Here is a 19,153-nt window from a genome sequence, read left to right as displayed (position 1 = left end):
GTTTGAACAACAGTAGTGTATGAAGCGGGGGTAGGTGACGTACAGGGAAGCCTGTGTTTTCATGACTGCTATTGCACTAGGATTTTTTCCAAGATCATGTTCTCTTCCAATGATATCCCCTCTAGGAATCTCCTTGAGTACAGATGTGAATGGAAATATGAGGATCTGCAGTGGAAACTGCTCTTAATAACATGGAGCCTGGAGACTGAGCTTGGGTAGGAATGTATGAAGCCAGCCAGTCCCCAGGACCTGAGGTTTCATAGACCACTGAAAATTTTGTCATTAAAAAGTCAGAAAGCATATAATCTCATGATGAAGAATTGCTTTATTTCAAAACTAATGACACACCAAATTGTCATGAAAACCTTCTATGTTACCCTTTTTTACTTCTCCTTTAGCAGACAAGGTTATGGCAGAATGATGCTCTTGTTAAAGATCTGTCCCTGAGCTGAATAGTTTAGATATCAACTGCTTGGCAGAAAAAAAAAGGAAAAATAAATACTGCCAGTTTCAAATGAAACTAACTGTTGCTCTTTTTGCAAAGCTTCTGCTAGCTGGGAATACTGGCACGTGTCTTTAATCTTGGCACTTGGGAGGCAGAAGCAGGAAGATCTCTGTGAACTCAAAGCCAGCCTGGTCTACATGATGAATTTTAGGCCAGAGCTACACAGTAAGACTGTGCCAAAAAACAAAATGAAACACCTCCTTGAATAAATCAAAAATTACTAATGATGTCACCATGGGACATATTTAAGATTGCCCTCTGTTAATCCAGTTTTCAATATTGTGCAAATTAGCTAAAACACATCTCAAATAAATACATCTGCAATGTTATCATTGAAAGTGAAAGGCTGGACTGAATCAAAATCATGGCACCGGATCTCATCAATCCTAAAACAAGAGACTGGGTAATACCAAAATTAAAAGTTTGCTAGGTTTTCTAAGTAGATCCTTTCCCAAATAAATAAAATAATTGTAATTTGCTGTATGTCAAACTCTGACATTTAAAAAGAAATAATATAAAACTGATGTTCCATTCAAGGCCAGTTTTGGTGGTGGGTTTTAGTTTCTATGTTGCCTGTCTGGGTAAGGAACCCATGATCCAGTACGCTATGGCATTTCACTCAAGATTAAAATTCTAGGGTGCTCAACGAAAGCAGGATCTGGTACCAGTGAAGCAGCTGGGCATTGGCAGCCAGAGAACATCTAGATCGTGGCAGGTAGTTGATAACCACATCCTTTCTTTCTACCCAGCGAGGGCCATGACTCCAGTAAGCAGAAGAGGCCCCAAGAAGAATGGTGGGTGCTCTTACCTTTTTACCAACTGCCCTCTTCCTCAGCAGCCCCAGATTGCCTGGGCTTGAGGTTACATTGTACCATCCCAGGATTCACGGCACAGCCCTGCTCTGTGGCTCTTTACCTATCCCCAACATTCAGAGGTAGCATCAGCTATAGGGTAGAACTTCCAAAGAGGCGGGACAAACCCAGCAAGCTTGGAAACATTCTGATTCTGTTCATTTCCGCCTTGCAGGATATACACAAGCACCAAACAAATGTGAATCCCAGAGCCATTCAGTCTTCAGAAAAGATTCAGATGCCCAAGTTAATGAAGCAACTATGTGTTTACAAATAGTTGGGACTTACAACTATTTGTGCCTTTGTTTTATATCAATCTAAAGGCGGGAAGGACCTAGGCTAGTGAGTACCCAACCCTGTTTCCTTCCTGGCTGAGCCAGTCGATTCCATGTTCTAAGTTTTCTGCTGTTTCAAACAGCACTGTAAGAGGTCTTTAAATGATGATAACATTAAAAGTCATATACTTTACTCATGTTAAAATTACATTTCCTGTGTTGTGGTGACCACCTCTCTTTATTTGCTTAATTACATAACGGTTAGAAAATAAACGAATAGATGTAGCTCAGATTTTAATTATCTTGTATCACATCCTTCAACACATAAGCAGAAGTGTGTCTCCTTATTTCATTTATCCCATACAAAAACACAGAATGGTAAATGTTACCTTGAGAGCCTGAACTGGTTGTTCTCACCCAAAATCCTGTGAATGTCTTAAAGAAAATGGTGGAAGAAGAAAATAATCTGTAAAATACTATTTCCACCAAGCATGTTTTGTTGCAATGAATAAATGGGATTTAATATTTGTAACTACTTTGTAGTTAATAAATTTATTTTTTAAATTAGTCTTTTTAATTTTAAAAATAACATGTGATTTTATAAATGTCTTCCAGTTTGTTGAATCTGTCACTTCCATAATATACAAACCCCACCCCACATGACTTTTTATTTTTTTTAAATAACTGGTAATGCTCTGGATGCTCCTTATTGCTTTTCTTACCTAGAACAGTTGGCTGGTGGTTAATGCTTTTACATAGTTCATGTGTGCTATGCTTTCATGAATTAAGAGTTCAAATTCATTTCATTATAAAAACAAGAACCCCAAGAGCTAGACGTGATCATGGGCACGGCCTGAACTCAAAAAGTGTGTTAACTAGTCCAACTCAACCGTTTCCGTTCCTCCCAGAGTGGCACTGACTCCAGACACCCAGAAGATGCCTGGAGGGGATCTTTGCCCTCTTCATGTAGCATATAGGAATAGAGCCAGGTTAGCTCTCATCCACGGGATCACGCACGTTTCATGGCCTTCACAAATTCTGCAGGAAACTCTCTAAGTGACACTCTAAAAGATAAACCTGTTACTTATTTTTCTGGGCATTTCTCTGATTCAGGTCTGACAAATCTTTGCAGTACCTGGCTTCTTTCTTTCTTTCGTTCTTTCTTTCTTTCAGTGGTTTCCAGTATCAGATTATAACTCTCCCAAGTTACTCTGAGATTCAAGAGACAATCACTTCTTTTCTTACACTCAAGAACTAATGTGCTGAGTCTGTAGAGAAGCCATCGTTCCCCAGCCCCTTCTCCACGTGGCACAGGAGTACCCTGAGCACACAGATGATCACTATTCCAGTAATGGAGTCACCAAGGGGTGATGGGTTAGCACATCCACCTGTAGTATACACTCCTCCCTGGCATGTGCACACAAACTTCTACATATGTCAGCTATCAAAGGGTTCTTGTCTTGGAGGTCAGGGGCTTATGCTCCCTTGAAGCCAAAGCAAGGGAGGTCTGGAGAAGATGGAAGCCACTAAAAGCAGAAGAAACTACAGCATTCTTTTGGCTGTTATCCCATTACCTACTCATGATGGCATTCCGGATTCTTTGCCTTGCTCTGTTATCCATTTACCTGGAGTCAGGCATAGACGCTGGTCCAGGGCTTCACAGTTTATACACACAGGGTGTTTCTCTAAGATCATACTGTTCTTCCAGCCTTTAAGGTACAGCTCTTGATTGTCATGTAACGTTTCATGCAAAACATTTGCTCTTTTTTTAGTACTAATAATTATGCACAAACTATTATTAAATGTAAATTCATGTTTTTCCTGTTCATCTTGTGGGATAAGTGACATTGATTCCATTATTTGGTGTGTTTCATTTTGTTTGTTTTTAAAGATTTTGGTCAAGAACACTTGAGGATTCTGCTCCATACCTTTATTCAATTATACGCAGGAAGGAAAAACAAGCATTATAGAAAGGGAGGGGGAAAGAAAGGCAAGAGTCTTTACTACTTTTTAATTGTTTAACTTTATTACTGTTGCACCATTTATACAATTACATATAATTTCAATGCATCCATTGTACATTTTTTATTTTTATTTTTTATTTTTATTTTCCATTTTCCAATGGGTGGTGTGTTGGTGTCTGTGACACAGACGGAAGAAAACTGGAACTGCAATGAAGGCAGACTTTTTTTTTTTTTTTTTTCATTTCCACTGACCAATAAACAGAACTACAGGTGCACCCAACCACGGACATGCATTAACTCGTCATGAGAAATCTAGGTAGGCTAAGTATGATGAGAGAATGTTTGTTACTCCCAAAAATATCTGGAGAGGAAGAATGGAGGGCTGGCATGGAGATACATGTGGACAAGCTAAGTGGGCTCCGTCTGAAAGTTGGCATTCATCCACAACGTTAAAAAAATACCAAAATAAGAAAAGGCTGTAAATTAAAAAGGAAACACAGAAAATACTGCTTTCATAAAGATCTGATTGCCTTGGCACTGGCCCTGCGGGCAGAATCAAACGCTTCCCTCCCCAACTGCACCGCAAGAGAGATGCTGGGGGTTTTTTTATCGATGGCGTATACGGGACAGCGGTTCAGGTACAGATGATGTACTTTCAGACAATGATCTCTAAAATCCAGGACTGACTGGTCAAGTTGACTGAAGGTATATTAGATATTTCCCCCACAAAAATACTATTTGGATTCTCCCCGCCCCCTCCCTCCCCTAATGGGACACATCCTCTTTTCTTTTTCTTCTTCTTCTTTTTTTTTTTTTTAATCCCTTGGGCAATACATATCCTTACTTCCAATTTGAAACAAGTTAGTATAGGATAGAGAGACAGAGAGAGGACAGAGTGAGAGACAGAGAGAGCGTGAGACAGGTCGTTTGCAAGTGGCGTCGGTTCTGGCTAGGCTGTCCCGGTTACTCTTTGACGGCCACGCTTTGCTCAGAGCTGGCGCCGGGCGCCTCGGCCTGGGGCTCGGCGGCGGCGGCGGCGGCGGCGGCGGCGGCGGCGGGCGCGGCGGGCGCGGGGGCCTTGGCTGTGGAACTGGGCGCCTCCGAGGCGGCGGGCGCCTCCTTGGACGAGGGCGCGGGCTCGGCGCTGCTGGGTTTAGAGTCTGAAGCCGCCGGGGCCGCGTCGCTTTTCGTCTCGGCGGCGGCGGCGGCGGCGGGAGCCTCAGTCTTTTTGGCCTCGCCCTCCTCCTTGGCCGCGCCCTCGCCCGTGCTCTCGGCGCCCCCGGCGTCGCCGGCCTTGGGGACCTCGCCGCCCGCAGCGGGCCCGGGCGCGGCCGCCTCCTGCTCGGGGGCCGGCGCGGGCTCGGGCTGCTCCTCCGCGGCGCCCTCGCTCTTCTCGGGCTCGGCCTTGGGCGCCTCCTCCTTGGCCGCTGCCTTGTCGCCCTCCTTCTTCTCCTCGGCCTTGGCCTCGCCGTCCGCCGCGTCCTTGGGCTTCTCCTCGGCACTCTCCTTGACCTCGGTGGCGTCGGCAGCCGCCTGGGGCTCGCTCTCCTTCTGGGTCCCCTCCTCCTCGGTGCCCGCGCCTTCAGCCTTCTTGTCTTTGTCCTTGGCTTTCTCGTCGTTCACATTGTAGCCCTTCTTCTTCTTGCTCAGCTTGCCTCCCATCGTGGAGTTCTGGAAGGAAGCACAGAGGAAGGCAGAGGGGGGTTAGGGTCAAGTAGGCAAACTTGCAGGAGGCCTCCTGCAGAGCGAGGGGTCAAGGAGCTCGGGCAATTGCAAGGGGGCAACCAAGTGGTGGCCTGGATGTCGCATGCATTCTAGCACAATTACAAGTAGTATCCCGTCGAAACAAAGAAAGACAAGTTTCAGCAGCCAAGCCTGCACGCCAGTGGGGTGGGGGTGGGGGAGGTCGTCAAGTAAAGGTCATCAATGAGGACTAGAGGACGGGTGGCTTGGGATTGGATTCTTATATGTCTCGTTATATTATACATCCAGCATTGAACACTGCAGCACAAAATGGCAGGGACAGCCATCTTAGAACTACAATCTAGCTGTTTTACAAACCTCCGCCAATAACAGCAACAAAATCTGAAAATTTACAAATAACTTTCTGGAGAAATTGCCCAGCATAAATCACAAGTCTCTCAACTATTCTTTTGCACGTTTTCATAGCACTGCGTGTCTGTGTGAAGTCACTCAATGTTGCTTTCTTGAGAAAATTTAATTATTTTTCATGAATGCAAGATGGCAAAACTTTCAAAAAGCTAACATTCCACTGACCCTGTCGGTCCCCGCCCCCCCCCCACTCCCCCTACCCCCCCCTCCCGCAGGAAGCGCGGAAGTACAGGTGAAGGGCCTCAGAGAGACTGTGAGCTCTCCTGGCTCTGCTCACCCTTGGACTCTCTTCACCTAGCTATCCACCCTCCATCCCCTTACTAGCATCCTTTCAGAGCAGAAAAAGGTGCTCTTTCTTCACTACGCTTCTTGAAATCATGATTCATGACAGTGAAATAACCCACACCTTTTGAAAGTCAGGTGTTGCATAGAGTACTATTCTTCAGTCAAAATTTGTCTCACCATTCTATGCTAATTCCCTGACTGGGTTGACTTTAAGAGTTGGAGGAGACAGAAAAAAAAATGAATAAACACAAAGATGACTAAAACACTCTTTCCATTTTCTACAACACCCTCATCAAATTAGACACTTCCCTAGTTGTTGGTATCACACATGACTTCGGCTCCTGTACTCCATGTTACATTTTGATGCATTAGGTTGAAGTGGGAAATGGAAAACCTGATAGGTCTACCTTTAGATTCTTCTCCCAGCTGTATAACAAAAACCCATACACCGACCTAGAAATTGCAGCCTAAAAAGCAAAGAGTAAATGTAGTCTTCTTGTGAACAAAGAATGGAGAGCTTGGTTCTGACACCCACAGGGTGAAATTCTATATAGCAATCCCCAGAGGTTTAAAGTCCTGTTGGTTTACAACCCTAAAATCTGAGTTACTAAAATGGGTTTTCTGAAACACAATTAAAGCCACATTCTATTCTTTGTTTTAAGCCCAGCTGTGATTCTTTTCTTGGTAGAAATCGAACAGACACAATCAAGTTGTAAGAGAATGTGTCTCAATAATGTCGATTTTTTTTTTTTTAAACACAAGCACCCTATGCTTTCAGCTGGCTTACCTGTATGAAACACAGCAGAGTTCTAGAGAAGTGTTTATGAAATGCACTAGAGCCCCAGGAAAGCGGTTATCTGGTTTTTTCCCACAAGAATAAGAATTAACACCTACCCAGCATCCTGAGGGGTAAATTACAGTTACAAATTAAAATCTAAGGTGTCGGGAACAGTCCTAATCCTAAATGATTTATCTAAATTATTTCACCTTCTCAAGAGCATCATGCAATGGTGTGTTTTGCTCAGAAGGAATCTAACTAGCTGAGTTCATGAAGCTGTACCATAAAACAAAGGTCAAAGCCCAAAAAGAATGTGTTAGTGCAAGAGGCAACACTTATCAGGTGAAGCTGATCTGGTACCTTCCTGGATTCTGAGGCAGGACCTCCCAGAAAGGCCCAGCTCAGCATACTGAAAGGATATAGGCTACAGAAGAAATTTTGTGGGTGCTCTCCTCTTCCTATTTGCTAGTGAAGTTCTTTTATCAGATCCTTAAGAAATGAGAGCAAGCAAGGACCCTGGGCATGGAGTTGAATGAGTCCTCTCCTTTCTATGACTTCTAGTTTTGAAAGAAATTGGTTAGTATAGAAAATTGGAACACTTGGGTTTAAAAAAAGAAAGAGAGATACAGGGTTGGAGAGATGGCTTGACAGCTCAGAGGTGCTTGCTGCTCATAGGGAATGGAGTTTGAACCTACAACTCAGTACCTCCAATTCTAGCACCCTGGTAGAGACTGGGGTGCCTTGAGCAATATACATAGACTGGCCTTCTCAAGCAACCCTGGCTGCCATTAAGAAAATCTGCCTTGACAAATAAAGTGGAGAGTAATCCAGGCACACTCTGGACATCAACCTTGGGCTTTCACACAAATGAGCAAATGTTTGAACACACATATTTGCAACCACCCTATACACATGTCCCCATGAGAGAGGTGGGGTTGGGGGAAAAACAGGTTTCTTGAGTCAAGAAGTGACCTACATTGGAAGTTACGTAGGCCTGATCCAAAGTGACAAACTGAAAGAGTTAAGTTTGCTTTGCATTTCCTCACAGCTAGGATGTCTACTAGCAACGAGTGACACCATGAACAACAGGGGCAGGTGCTGAGTGCACAGACTGGAGCTGTGTGTGGCAATGAGGGCAAGCACGAGAGTTCAGCTCAGTCGTGACATCTCAACAGGAAGCACCTTTGATGTTTTCTTTAAAAGTGCAAGAACATTTTCTGCCACAAGAGCTAGCACTACAGAATCACAATTTCAAATACACATAAAAATATGACTAGCAACGACGAGCAGAGGGAGAAGCAGTGCCACGTTGAGTCTGGTGAACAGCGGACAAGTATTATTTCACGGAGAATTTGGACATTAGGCCATGGTTGATCCATGAATCCCCCCTCCAAGGCAGCTTTGAACCCTTGAGCAAGTTAATGAACCTTGTTGTCTCTAGTTCCTGTAAAATAATAAATGCCAATTTCATGGGGATTTAAAGTGGGACGTCAGTCCAGAGTTTGACATTTCACAGGTCTGCCGAAATGTTGGTTCCTCTCCCCAACACCTAACTTTACAATTCCCAGAGAATTCTGCACTTAGAAAGACCAACAGAATAGCAGAACTTAGGCAGTACACAGATGAGTCTTAGAACCAGCTATTACAAACAATGTAATTAAAACATGGTTGAAAAAAGCAGACACCCTTTAAAAGGTCATTCAAAGATGTTTGATGTGTATGCGCCAAAAAGGCTCCTGCTGTCTTTGCAGATGTGCGTGAGAAGTTTACATAGTTAACGGCTGATACCAAAATCAGTCTGCCTCGCTGGTGAGAATGCTTTAGACATATATAATTTTCATGATGTTATGAGTCTCTCCTAACACACTGATCATCCACTTTACCAGTAAATCTGTTTCTAGACAAAGATTTGTAAAACCACAGGTTAGAAGCCGAGCACAACAGGTTTATAATCCTAGCACCTGTGAGGCTGAGGCAGTGAGGTCCTGTGCTCCAGACTAGCCTGCTTTACATAACAAGACCTTGTATCAAAAACAAAACAGTTATACACGATTATAAATGCTTTCCTCTCAATTTAATCAAGTCCTGAGTGGTCACAAAGTGGTCACTCATTTCACCTTCCACTGTGTCCTCAATACCTTTCCATCAGTTATTTCAAGGAAACAAGAAACTCTATTTTGTACACTGGAATGAAAAAGAATCCACATTCTTTACTTAAAGGTTATCAATTGCTTCGAATTCATATGCAAACAGTAAAGAAATAAATCTCTGTTTTGGCTAATGTGTCAAAGGTAGGGTTTTTATGAGAGAAAATCACAACATGGCAAATGTCTTTTTTTGACATTTTCTATACATGATTTTTAAGAATAAAAAAATAAAGTGTTTTTAAAGCACTAACATACAACATACTCTAAATGTCCCACAACTGTCTTCTATATATTTTTCTCTCTCTGTAGAAACTCAGCATCTATGTAATTCATTGCAGTTGGATACAAACCAGTATTCCAGAAAAAATGTTTGAAAGCCCTGCTTTCTGTTATGAAAAAAGTAAGTGTCAGTCCAGCAGGGAGCCACATTAGCAGAGGCAAGCAAGCTGGGATGAAGAGCAATAAAAGAGAGGGCGGCGCTACAGAAGTGAAGGAGGAGCCCCCCTGGCATCTGCCTGTCAGGGAGCTCAGAGTTTGCCTCCGTGTAGCACGGATCGTGAGCCGGCTGCCTTGAAACCAACTTCATAGATGCCGTACCCGTGGATGCCGTACACTATACCCTTTGCTCATTCCCTAATGAATGCCTAAAGAACGTCTGTGGCACTCAGCATATGAGCATGTGTGTACATAGACAGACATAGAATGTAAAAATCACAGGACGACTCTTGCAGTTTGAATGAGAATGGGCCCCCGCAGGCTCATATGTTTTAATGCTTCGTCCCCAGTTGTTAGAATTGTTTATGAAGGATTATGAGGCGTGGCCTTGTTGGAGACGATGTGTCACTGGGGGCCAGCCTCGAGGTTTCAGAAGCCCAGTCACTCCCAGTTAGCTCTCTTTTCTGCCTCCTGCTTGGGGATGAAGATGTAGCCTACCAGCCACTACTGCAGCGTCCTGCCTTCCTCCCATGATGGTCATGAACTTTAATTCTCTGGAACCATGAGCCCCAATTGAAATGCTTTCTTCTATATGCTGTCTTGGTTATAGTGTATTATCACAGCAATAGAAAAATAACTAAGACAGCAACCTTGCCAGTTATATTCCTCAGGCACAGTCCCCTGGGTTTTCTTGAAACAATCTCCCACTGGCCTAGAACTTGCTAATTTGCCTAGACTGCCAAATTGAAGCCCAGGGTCCTTCTCTCTCCCCAGTGCTAGAATTATAAATATATGCCACCATGCCTGGCTTTTTAAAACTGGCTTCTGAGATGAAATTCAGGTCCTAGTAGCTGACTCAGTCATGCCCCAAGGCCCTTTTGTGAGACATCTAAAACCAAGTTTCTTTAACTTCATTACACCCAAGAAGGCTCATAAAGAAATACTGTCCCAGCCAGAAAGATCAGTTACAATGATTTCTTTTTTCCTAAAAAATAACTAGGAAAAAAAAAGTAATAATAAAAACTGCACTTCAGTTCTTCCTCTAAGTCAAGTATTAAGACTCTTGGGATTGATAAGTATTTCTTACAGGAAAAAAAAAATTTTACTAGTTTCAATTTCACAGAGAGGAGAAATGTGATCTTTTATATTGGCACTAGAGCAAACCTTAATGATGAATTGGTTCTTGATCCTGCATACTTTAAGTATGAAAATTTTATAGCTACACAAAATTTGAATACTTGAATAAATATTTATCTTTTATGTTTATTTCAAAGGTTGGGAAATTAAAGGTGACAAATAATTCAGAACTTATAATGAAGGCACTCTTTAACAGAGATGGTCTGAAATGTTTTTGTAGGTACTTACTGCTTTCTCTCCAGGAAGCCTGTCTGAGAGCAGACATACATGTTCTTTAGCTGCTCACATTATCTAAGTTGTGCTTATTTTACAGACAGTCCCCAGGACGCAGGAAGCCCCAAACAGCAATATTACAGAGTTCATAACACCACCTGAGTTCTCACAAACTGCAGTATGATTTGGATACTGACAAAAACCCAGCCCTCTAGAACAGTCCTAATCTTAAAGTTAGCCAGTCTATCAGTGCAGCCAGCTAAATTAAAACTTACTTTTTCCATCTCAGGAAATAAAGATGGAAGGGTCAATCATAAACAATATTTAGGGAAAAAATAATAAACTATAATTTTTTATTTAAGATGTGTGATATTCAGTATGAGGTTTGCCAAATGAGGCAAGACTTAATTGTTGAAATGTATCTGCCTAACTCTCACTCTTTCAAAGAAAGAAAGAGAAAGAAAGAAAGAAAGAAAGAAAGAAAGAAAGAAAGAAAGAAAGAAAGAAGAACGAACAGAGAGGAAGTTACTGCTAGCCTAATAGAAACAAAGAACTGTAAAACAAATATAGAACCTCGAGAGGTAAATTAAAACAATCTCCTTTACCCACTCTACATCCTACGATGTAGAGTCAGTTTTCAATAATCTCAGAGGAACAAAGAAATCTGTTTCCTGCATATAAAACACTCTTGTAAAAAATAAGTCAACTCTTGTGAATGCAGGAAATATCATTCTACAGCCACTTCCTCTACCACCTCTTCCAGGACTGTCCATAGAGCAGACATTGTCTGCAGAGCCTCAGGAACACATGATCCATGCAAATAGAGCTCTTCTGTTTTCTGAAGCTGCTTCACAGGACACTGACTCTGAATGAAAGCTTAGCCACATATAGGCGCATATTGTATCTGCCAGAAACTTCCTCCCACGAGTTCGCCAGTGAAGGGTAGAATCATCTCCATAGCAGAGCAGGCACCTGTCTTCCTTGGTGCATCTCATGGCTCTTCTGGTCCTAACCACAGACACCTTTGTTTCAGGAACATGAAAACAACATAGAAAACTGGGGGACAATCACATATAGAATCAGGTTTATCTTCCAGGGAGGGGAGGGGGGATGATAGTATCCTGAATTCTATGAAGAGAACAAGAAAACAACAACAACCAAAAATACCTCCAAATAAATAAATGCTAAGATATTACAGCACAAATAAAGGCCAAAATTTTGCTTATACTGTTCTTTTTCCTCCTTCCACAGACCTAAGTCTTAACACACAAACACTATAAGTTCTAGTTAATACCTCTCACCTTAGCAGAAGCCACTTTCTGTTTTGATTTTAACAGAGCTCAGGAGCCTGGGGATTTATTTTCTAATGGAAAAGATACTTAGTTCATTTCTAAATACCCATGGCCTCTCGAATAGACTCAGGAATGATGAAATTATGTAAGAAATTCTTACCAATTGATTTTTTTTCTCCAAATGGAAAGGTATTATTTCTATGTTTCATTTCTAAAATGAAAAAGCTATATAAAATCAAACAAGGACACATTACCATTTGACAATCATAAAGGGCAACATTTTGGGGCTGAGAATGCAGCTCAGGAGGTAGGTGGTAGAGATCAAGGATCTTGCAGGAGGCCCTGTGTGTGGTGCCCATGCTGATTAATCTCAGCACTCAGAAGATAGAGGCAGGAGCACCACACACTTTCAAGGCCAGCCTGGGACAGAGAAGATCATGTTTAAGACAAAACTGGTTTTTAAAAAAATTTTAAATGACAACACTTTGTAATTTTTGTTTGGTATGTATAAGCTGAGGATCTTGAAGACCAGTTATGGCTTTGAAAGCCACTGGCCTTGCTTTGAGAATGGCAAGGCAAAGTCATGGTGACCTGAAGCACAGTTAGGCCACAAATCCTTTAGTTTCACATAAAAGTCAGCAGGGGAGCAAGGGGCAGGGGAGCAAGGGGCAGGAGAGCGGAGTGGAAAGAGCAGCTCATGTTGAGAGAAGCTAAGTCTGTGGAGGGTTCTCTGCTCCACACCCAACCCTATAGAAACTGACATCACAGATTTATCCTAAAGACATTTTCAGAGGAATGTGGTGCAAAAGCATGCAGCAGAAGAGCGTTGGAGCCTTGGGTCCATTTTTTTAAAAAAGTAAAAGCAATGGCGTTATGAATCAGCAGATCCAGCAGGGCCTTGTCTTCCGTTCTAGCCCCATTGGCCCCTGACAAATTGCTTTGGTGAATGGAAACTCTCTGACCCAGTTACAGGAGTGAAAAACAGTGATTGGATCCTTTTCAGAAGACGACACCTAGCAGCTCTGAGGTTCCTCAACCCCTACCAGCAGTAACCGGCTAAAAGGCATGGCAGGCCTATTAACTAGACATTCTTTTAGTTTTAGTCAAAAGAACTGCAGTAGGCCTGAATGCACAGTGCCGCAGTTAAATGCACTTTGCAGCAGGAAAGTACACATACAGACCTAAGTTCATGTCCCGAAAACCCACCTAAATATCTAAGAATGGTTATACACGTAGTTTCTCTATTCTTTGAAATAAAACACATTCAGTGGTGTGCCTGGGTGTAGATGAGAAAGAATGGAAGAACTCTGGAGTAAATCAAGCACTGAGTAAGAGAAACAAGAGTTTTATAAATTTTAACAAGCCTTCAACTCTTTGGGGAAGGCCTAAGTAACAATATGAATGAAGCTTCCTCGAAGAAGTCCTTGTACTGACTTGGGCCATCCAAATGTCCCTCAGTTTGACAGCAAGCAAAACTAAGGGTGTTTTCTACAATCTGCGTTCTGAAGTTTGGTTGCTTGACATGCAGAGGAGCATGATTTGCAGTCACTTTCACTCTAGCAGAGCTTCCTTGGTCCTATTCGGAAAACATAGGCTACCCAATTTTTTGAGTGACTGAAGAACAGGGTCCCCAGTCAGAGCACTAACGCTCTTCAGAAAAATGCATGATTGCACAAGGATATCAACCCAGGACATTAACTAACATTCTCCATAATAGACTCAATTCCATTTCCCATCTACACGTTCTATAGTAATACTACCTCGTCAATGAATGCAGCTTTTTTACTTGATAAAACTCATTGGCATACATTAACCAGCACACACTAACAGCCTGAAAACAAGAAAATGGCATCAAACTCCTCCGTGTGGTCTAAAGGGGAGTACGTCAGTTACTTCACAGGCTAGCTCTACTTGCGTCTTCTTTCTTTGCACTAATGACATCCACGCACTTCTCACACAGAAAGCTACCAAACACTGCAAAGTTTCTATTTTGAAAATTCAAATTTGGATTAGTTAGCCAGTTCGTCTAGAATCAGCAGAATAGAGTTCTTAAGTATGATAGCAAACATTATTACATAGACGATTCCGTATCTGCAAGTAAAACCCAACATGAATATACAACAGCCTGTTTGGAGTGTTGTTTCTCAGTTGATTTCAAGTTCATCATGTAGTACACAGAAGAAGCACTCTCCTGATTGTGTTTCTATCTATAATCAGAAGAAAATATGTCTGCCACGGAAGGATGCCAGGCAGCAGTCCTCCTTTCTTAACAAAGTTCGGTACATGGCTAAGTGTGTTAACTACATCCTTGAACAAGAAATTGTCACTCGGTTAACTCAGAGCTGCAAAGCTAAGCAGTTTTACATGCCAGAAAACTAACTATCGACTTTTTTGAAAGCAATACAAAGTTACAGTTGGCTCATGAGCTACATCTGCTGACACATTTATCACTACACAAGTTTCACAACTACTCAGGACACAAGAATCTGAGCTATCTGTCAAATGGAGCTGGGACTGGGTGTGGTGGTACATGCATACCAATAATTCCAACACCACAGCAGCTGAGGCAGGAGGATTGAACATTCAAGGACAATCTAGGCTACAGGACAAAGATTTCTTTCTTACAAATGCAACAAACCAACACACACACACACACACACACACACACACACACACACTAGCTGAAACATGTTGGGAGGGAGTCTCGTCGTACCTTAGAGAAAGAATTAAATAAAGAAGCAAAGAGTGTTTTTAGTAAGTATAAATAGAAGAAAGTGTCTAAAATAGTTTGTCAGGCCCACCAATTTCTATTTTGAACAAATGATCGGTTTCTTTATTTTTAAATGGTCAAAACTTCTATTCTAAAAGAGGGAAATGAGGTACCTTTGTATTGAGGGTGTTCTTACCAGTCTGTGTTCCATCACAATGATTTGCTGTCAGGTTTCTTCAAGGCCTGGTGATAATCTCCATTATTAGACCTACTTTTTGTCGCTGTCTGGTTCAGTCAAAGCTTCTATTCAACAATCCACTATCACTCAGTGATGGCAATGTTCTCCAGGGAGAGAGAACTATATTAAGAATTGTCAACCCAACCTAAGTTCCCAAGGCAAACCTTTAAAATATCATGAGGAAAAAATGAGAGAAAGCATTTTAAGACAATTTATTTCTCTGTCACAATAAAATGTGACAAATTATGAAAATATATTGGAAGGCGTTATTGGAAAGAAAGGAAGAGAGTGAGGGAGGGAGAGAGAGGGGGAAGAAAGGTAAAAATAGAAAGACAAAAAGAAATGTACCCCCACATGCAAATGCACACACTCATGCTTCTATAACCCAAATTAAAAAAAAAATCTCCAAATTATCCCCGATTGGTTGAATAAATGCCTACACACCTGGGCAGGACAGAATTGAGGTACGCATGGTAAAGTTTGTGGACTTAGAGGATAAAAGAATCATAGGAAGGAGAGAGACAGATACAGAAAAAGGAAACAGAGTCGCCATGGGATAGGTAAAGAACCACATGGGCAAGGAGAAGAAGCAGCATGGAGAAAGGCAGCCCAGAAGGAAAGCATGCACAAGTATTCATGGGGATATTGGATAGGAAGTAGCCCAGAATGGAATGATTAAAGCAAATGGCATGTGATATAAGGCTGAGCGGTAACAAGGTAGATTGGGGATAATTTCTGCCCAGCCCCAGGTGAAACAAGTTTTATTTTAATACAACAGGTGTCTGAGTCTTTTTTTGATATGGTAGCAGATTAATGATAACTGCCGTAATAATTACAGGTTTTTAGTAATAACATTATTAGCAATTTTTATTTTCTACAACAAATGACCAAGATGAATTTTGTCTACAAAAGCTCGGAAATGTACAAGAATACAGAAAGCTTTCCCAGCAACAGCAAACAGCCGATCCCAGTAATTCCTTGTAATTCACTCATCCCAGTCCTACAGAAGCATACTCTGAGGGGAGAAGGGGAGAAGAGAGGGGGGAAAAGAGAAATTCCAGTATGCAGAGGAGCATGAAGAAATTAGTATGATCAAAATGCATTCTAGAAAAATGCATTAATCAGGGTAGGAAAGGACCTTTATTTAAAGTATATGAGTCTAAACCCTGATGGGATGTAAGCAGAAGGGAGTGAACTCAATGTATGTAGAGTCAAAGCATATAAATACCATACGAATGAAAAACAAGAGATGACAGTTGAGGACAGAGGAACAGGGAACCTTTACTGATTAAGTAGAAACATCAAAATTACTTACATATATGACTTATTCTCCCTAAGATGATTTTAATGGTTGATCTTTGTGTACATCAATATATTAACTGTCCTATATGGAAGAAATTATTACTAACCCCACATTACCATGAAGAAATTAAGGATTATAAGAGGTAAATAACTCACCCTTGGCCAGCAAACAACTTACAGTTTGTGGAGCTGCAACCTGGCCCACCAATGCAGCTCCTTAACCAAAGGGAAAGCAGCCTGAAAGAACAGGGCTACTCCTTAACACAGGAAAAGTAACCTTGAAGGATAAATAAGCTTTCAACTGGAAAACCAAGAGGAAATGCAAAGTGTTAGTGTCCCTGGGAACAAACAGGAAGAGTGCTTCTAAAATTACCAGAAAACGTTTTGACATTCGTGAAGTAGGCAAGGACACTCTTTTACCAAGAATGGGGAACTGTAGACCAGAAAGATACAGGTTACCTAATGGGGAGAATATCTAGATTTAGACGGCACAACACTGAAGAGTCAACTGTGAGAACAGTTGCGGGGGGGGGGAAGAAGAAAAACTGTGTCAAGTATCAAGGAGAGTTTTAGGAAGTATATCCATGAGGTCATAGGCTACTTAAGACAGACAAGAACAGATCATGCAATTTGACCAGGTCAGGGGGCTGTGAACTACTATCCCCTCCATGACTTTGCTACTGGAGGGAAGATGCTTGCTGGGGAAAGCCTGAATGATATGTAAGCAGCATGAAAGGACTTCGCCTCAGTCAACACCAAGTGTCTGGACAAAGCAATTCCAGAAATCCAGAGCATCAGCAAGGCTGATTTCTCTTTTGCAAGAGGGCTTTGGAAGGAATGAAAATATATATGAGAATGTGAGATGAGACAAAGAACAAAGAGGGAAATATATTAATGGAGGAAGGTTCTAGAAGATTCAAAGCTCGTTAAAGTCAGGCTGCTGCTACTCAGAAGGGGAAGGGACAGAGAAGTAAATTCAACTCTAAAGGTGGTTCCCTCACTCAACAGCCCTCTCTTCAGGATGAATATGTGAAATATGAACTATTCCAAGCAAAGTATTTCATAAGATCTTTGCATAGTAATGTTGGACCATAAGTCTTCTTCAGCTTTTAGAGTTTTAGGTTTTCAGCCTACCAGTCATTTATCCTCTTGGCTCTTTAATATTCAAAATAGAATATGTTAAGTACTGGGAGCAAAGGCGCAGGCATTTTACCAGCTGAAAGACTGTGCAACTGACCTGGTGACCATTAGGCATGGGGCCATCTTGCTGCAGCACAGTGACCATGTAGTAGTAAAAAGACTCTTGGTATTTTCCCTGATTCTGTGGGCTTCTGATGAACTGAGGCACCAAGCAAGACTTCAAGTGTATATCCTCAACCAGTACCGAAAGGGCCTTGATTCAGGCGAAACCCTTATTCTCCTTTATTACAAAACCTGGTTTTTTCTCCGGATAAACTATTCATCTCTAGTCATTTGTCATTTGATTGCTTAATCCTTTTATATTCTGTTATATTGTATTGAATAGTTTTAGCAGTCAAATTGACCTGAGTTATGACCTAAAGCTTTTCTTCAATATTGATTCAAATGTATCTGATGTCTATAGAACAAAGGTTTTGTTTTGTGTTTGTTTTATGGTAGTTACTGTTCAATGGGAGCTTGACAAATACTATAAACTCCCTGTACATAGGAACATGAAACTCTGGCTATAAAATCGTAAGATGAAAAGAATCAATACAACAATGTTTACAAACTGAATTATATAAATCCTTCTTTTACACAGCAGTAAAAAAAAAAAAATAAGTATGCTAAGCTACACTTGAGATTTCCATTCCATTGAATGAAATATGACTATGTCCCAGGCAACATCCATGACAGCAAACTCTGTCATGGTGACCCACAGTACAGTTAACAGTAAAAATTCAGACATCCTACAAACAATAATGTCATAAATTTTCCACTTTATGTACACATTAGACAGGTCAGTTTTCAAGTTGTACCTCTTCTAATTGAGCCTACAAGTTTTTAACCATAAAAGTGTGCTGATTATTGTGCTGTTGCTATGAAACTGGCAGGTGAGGCCTCTCTGTGAATGCAAAGGTTGACTGACTGCAGACGTTATTCAGAGCCCCTCTTGTATATCCTGCCACACTCGGCAGGCACTCTCAGAACTCATGTATTATACATTCTCATCAATTGTGGAATATGCTTTTAGAGTCCACCATGACTTCTCATTGTTATTTATTTGCACTTACTGGGTGGTCCTTTCAAAAGCACTGGCTGCAGCATCCTCACACAGGATTCTCTATGAATCACCTGTGCTTTCACTCAATACGGTAAGTGAACCACAACCAACTACCTCAGGAAATGCAAGCCACATTTCCCTTCCAAAGACTCAGGAAAGCAATATGCATGATACCACAACTAATTTAGAACTCTCAAACCAAGTCCAAAATAAAGTATGGGGGAAAATAACTAATAGCAGCTGAGATATTTTTGCTGCTTATTAGTGGACCAGACAAGACATGATGGGCTTGGGGCCATAACACTTTCTCTTGCTTGTAGCTGCTTGACAAGGAAGGGAGGTCCACCAACACCAGGAATAGCTACAACTTATTTCCAGTCATTTCTACCCCCAAATATAAACAGACAAGTCACACATTTTATGACTGCCTAAACTTGCCGTATATTTTTATTTTAATGTATCCTTTTGTTTTCTCCAATCAACTAGAATGTCCAGCCTTAAAACCACTTTTCTAGTTTTAATCACTATTACAGAAAAGCATTCAAGAATGCTTTATACCTATCCTTAATTAATTAACAAAGAATGTGCTTTTCCTTGGTGTCTTGCTTGGCACAGTGAATGTCTTCTAAGTTAATAAAGGAACGAAAAGTCATCAGACGAACAGTAT

General features: G+C 41.5%; 1 protein-coding gene across 1 annotated transcript in view; it reads right to left on the bottom strand.

Annotated features, from left to right (window-relative positions):
- Positions 1–3,630: 3,630 nt before the first annotated feature.
- The window catches only part of Basp1 (brain abundant membrane attached signal protein 1), a 50,621-nt gene continuing 35,098 nt past the window's right edge, over positions 3,631–19,153 (bottom strand). The window contains exon 2 of the mRNA XM_021648697.2: positions 3,631–5,266. Within this exon, the coding sequence (XP_021504372.1) occupies positions 4,559–5,257 (699 nt within the window). The 5' untranslated portion in view covers positions 5,258–5,266 and the 3' untranslated portion in view covers positions 3,631–4,558. The remainder of the gene's footprint in view (positions 5,267–19,153) is intronic.

This window comes from Meriones unguiculatus, chromosome 3 (assembly GCF_030254825.1).
Source record: "Meriones unguiculatus strain TT.TT164.6M chromosome 3, Bangor_MerUng_6.1, whole genome shotgun sequence".
Taxonomy (NCBI): domain Eukaryota; kingdom Metazoa; phylum Chordata; class Mammalia; order Rodentia; family Muridae; genus Meriones; species Meriones unguiculatus.
Note: the sequence above shows the minus strand (reverse complement) of the source record. Positions and strands in the feature narration are given on the sequence as shown.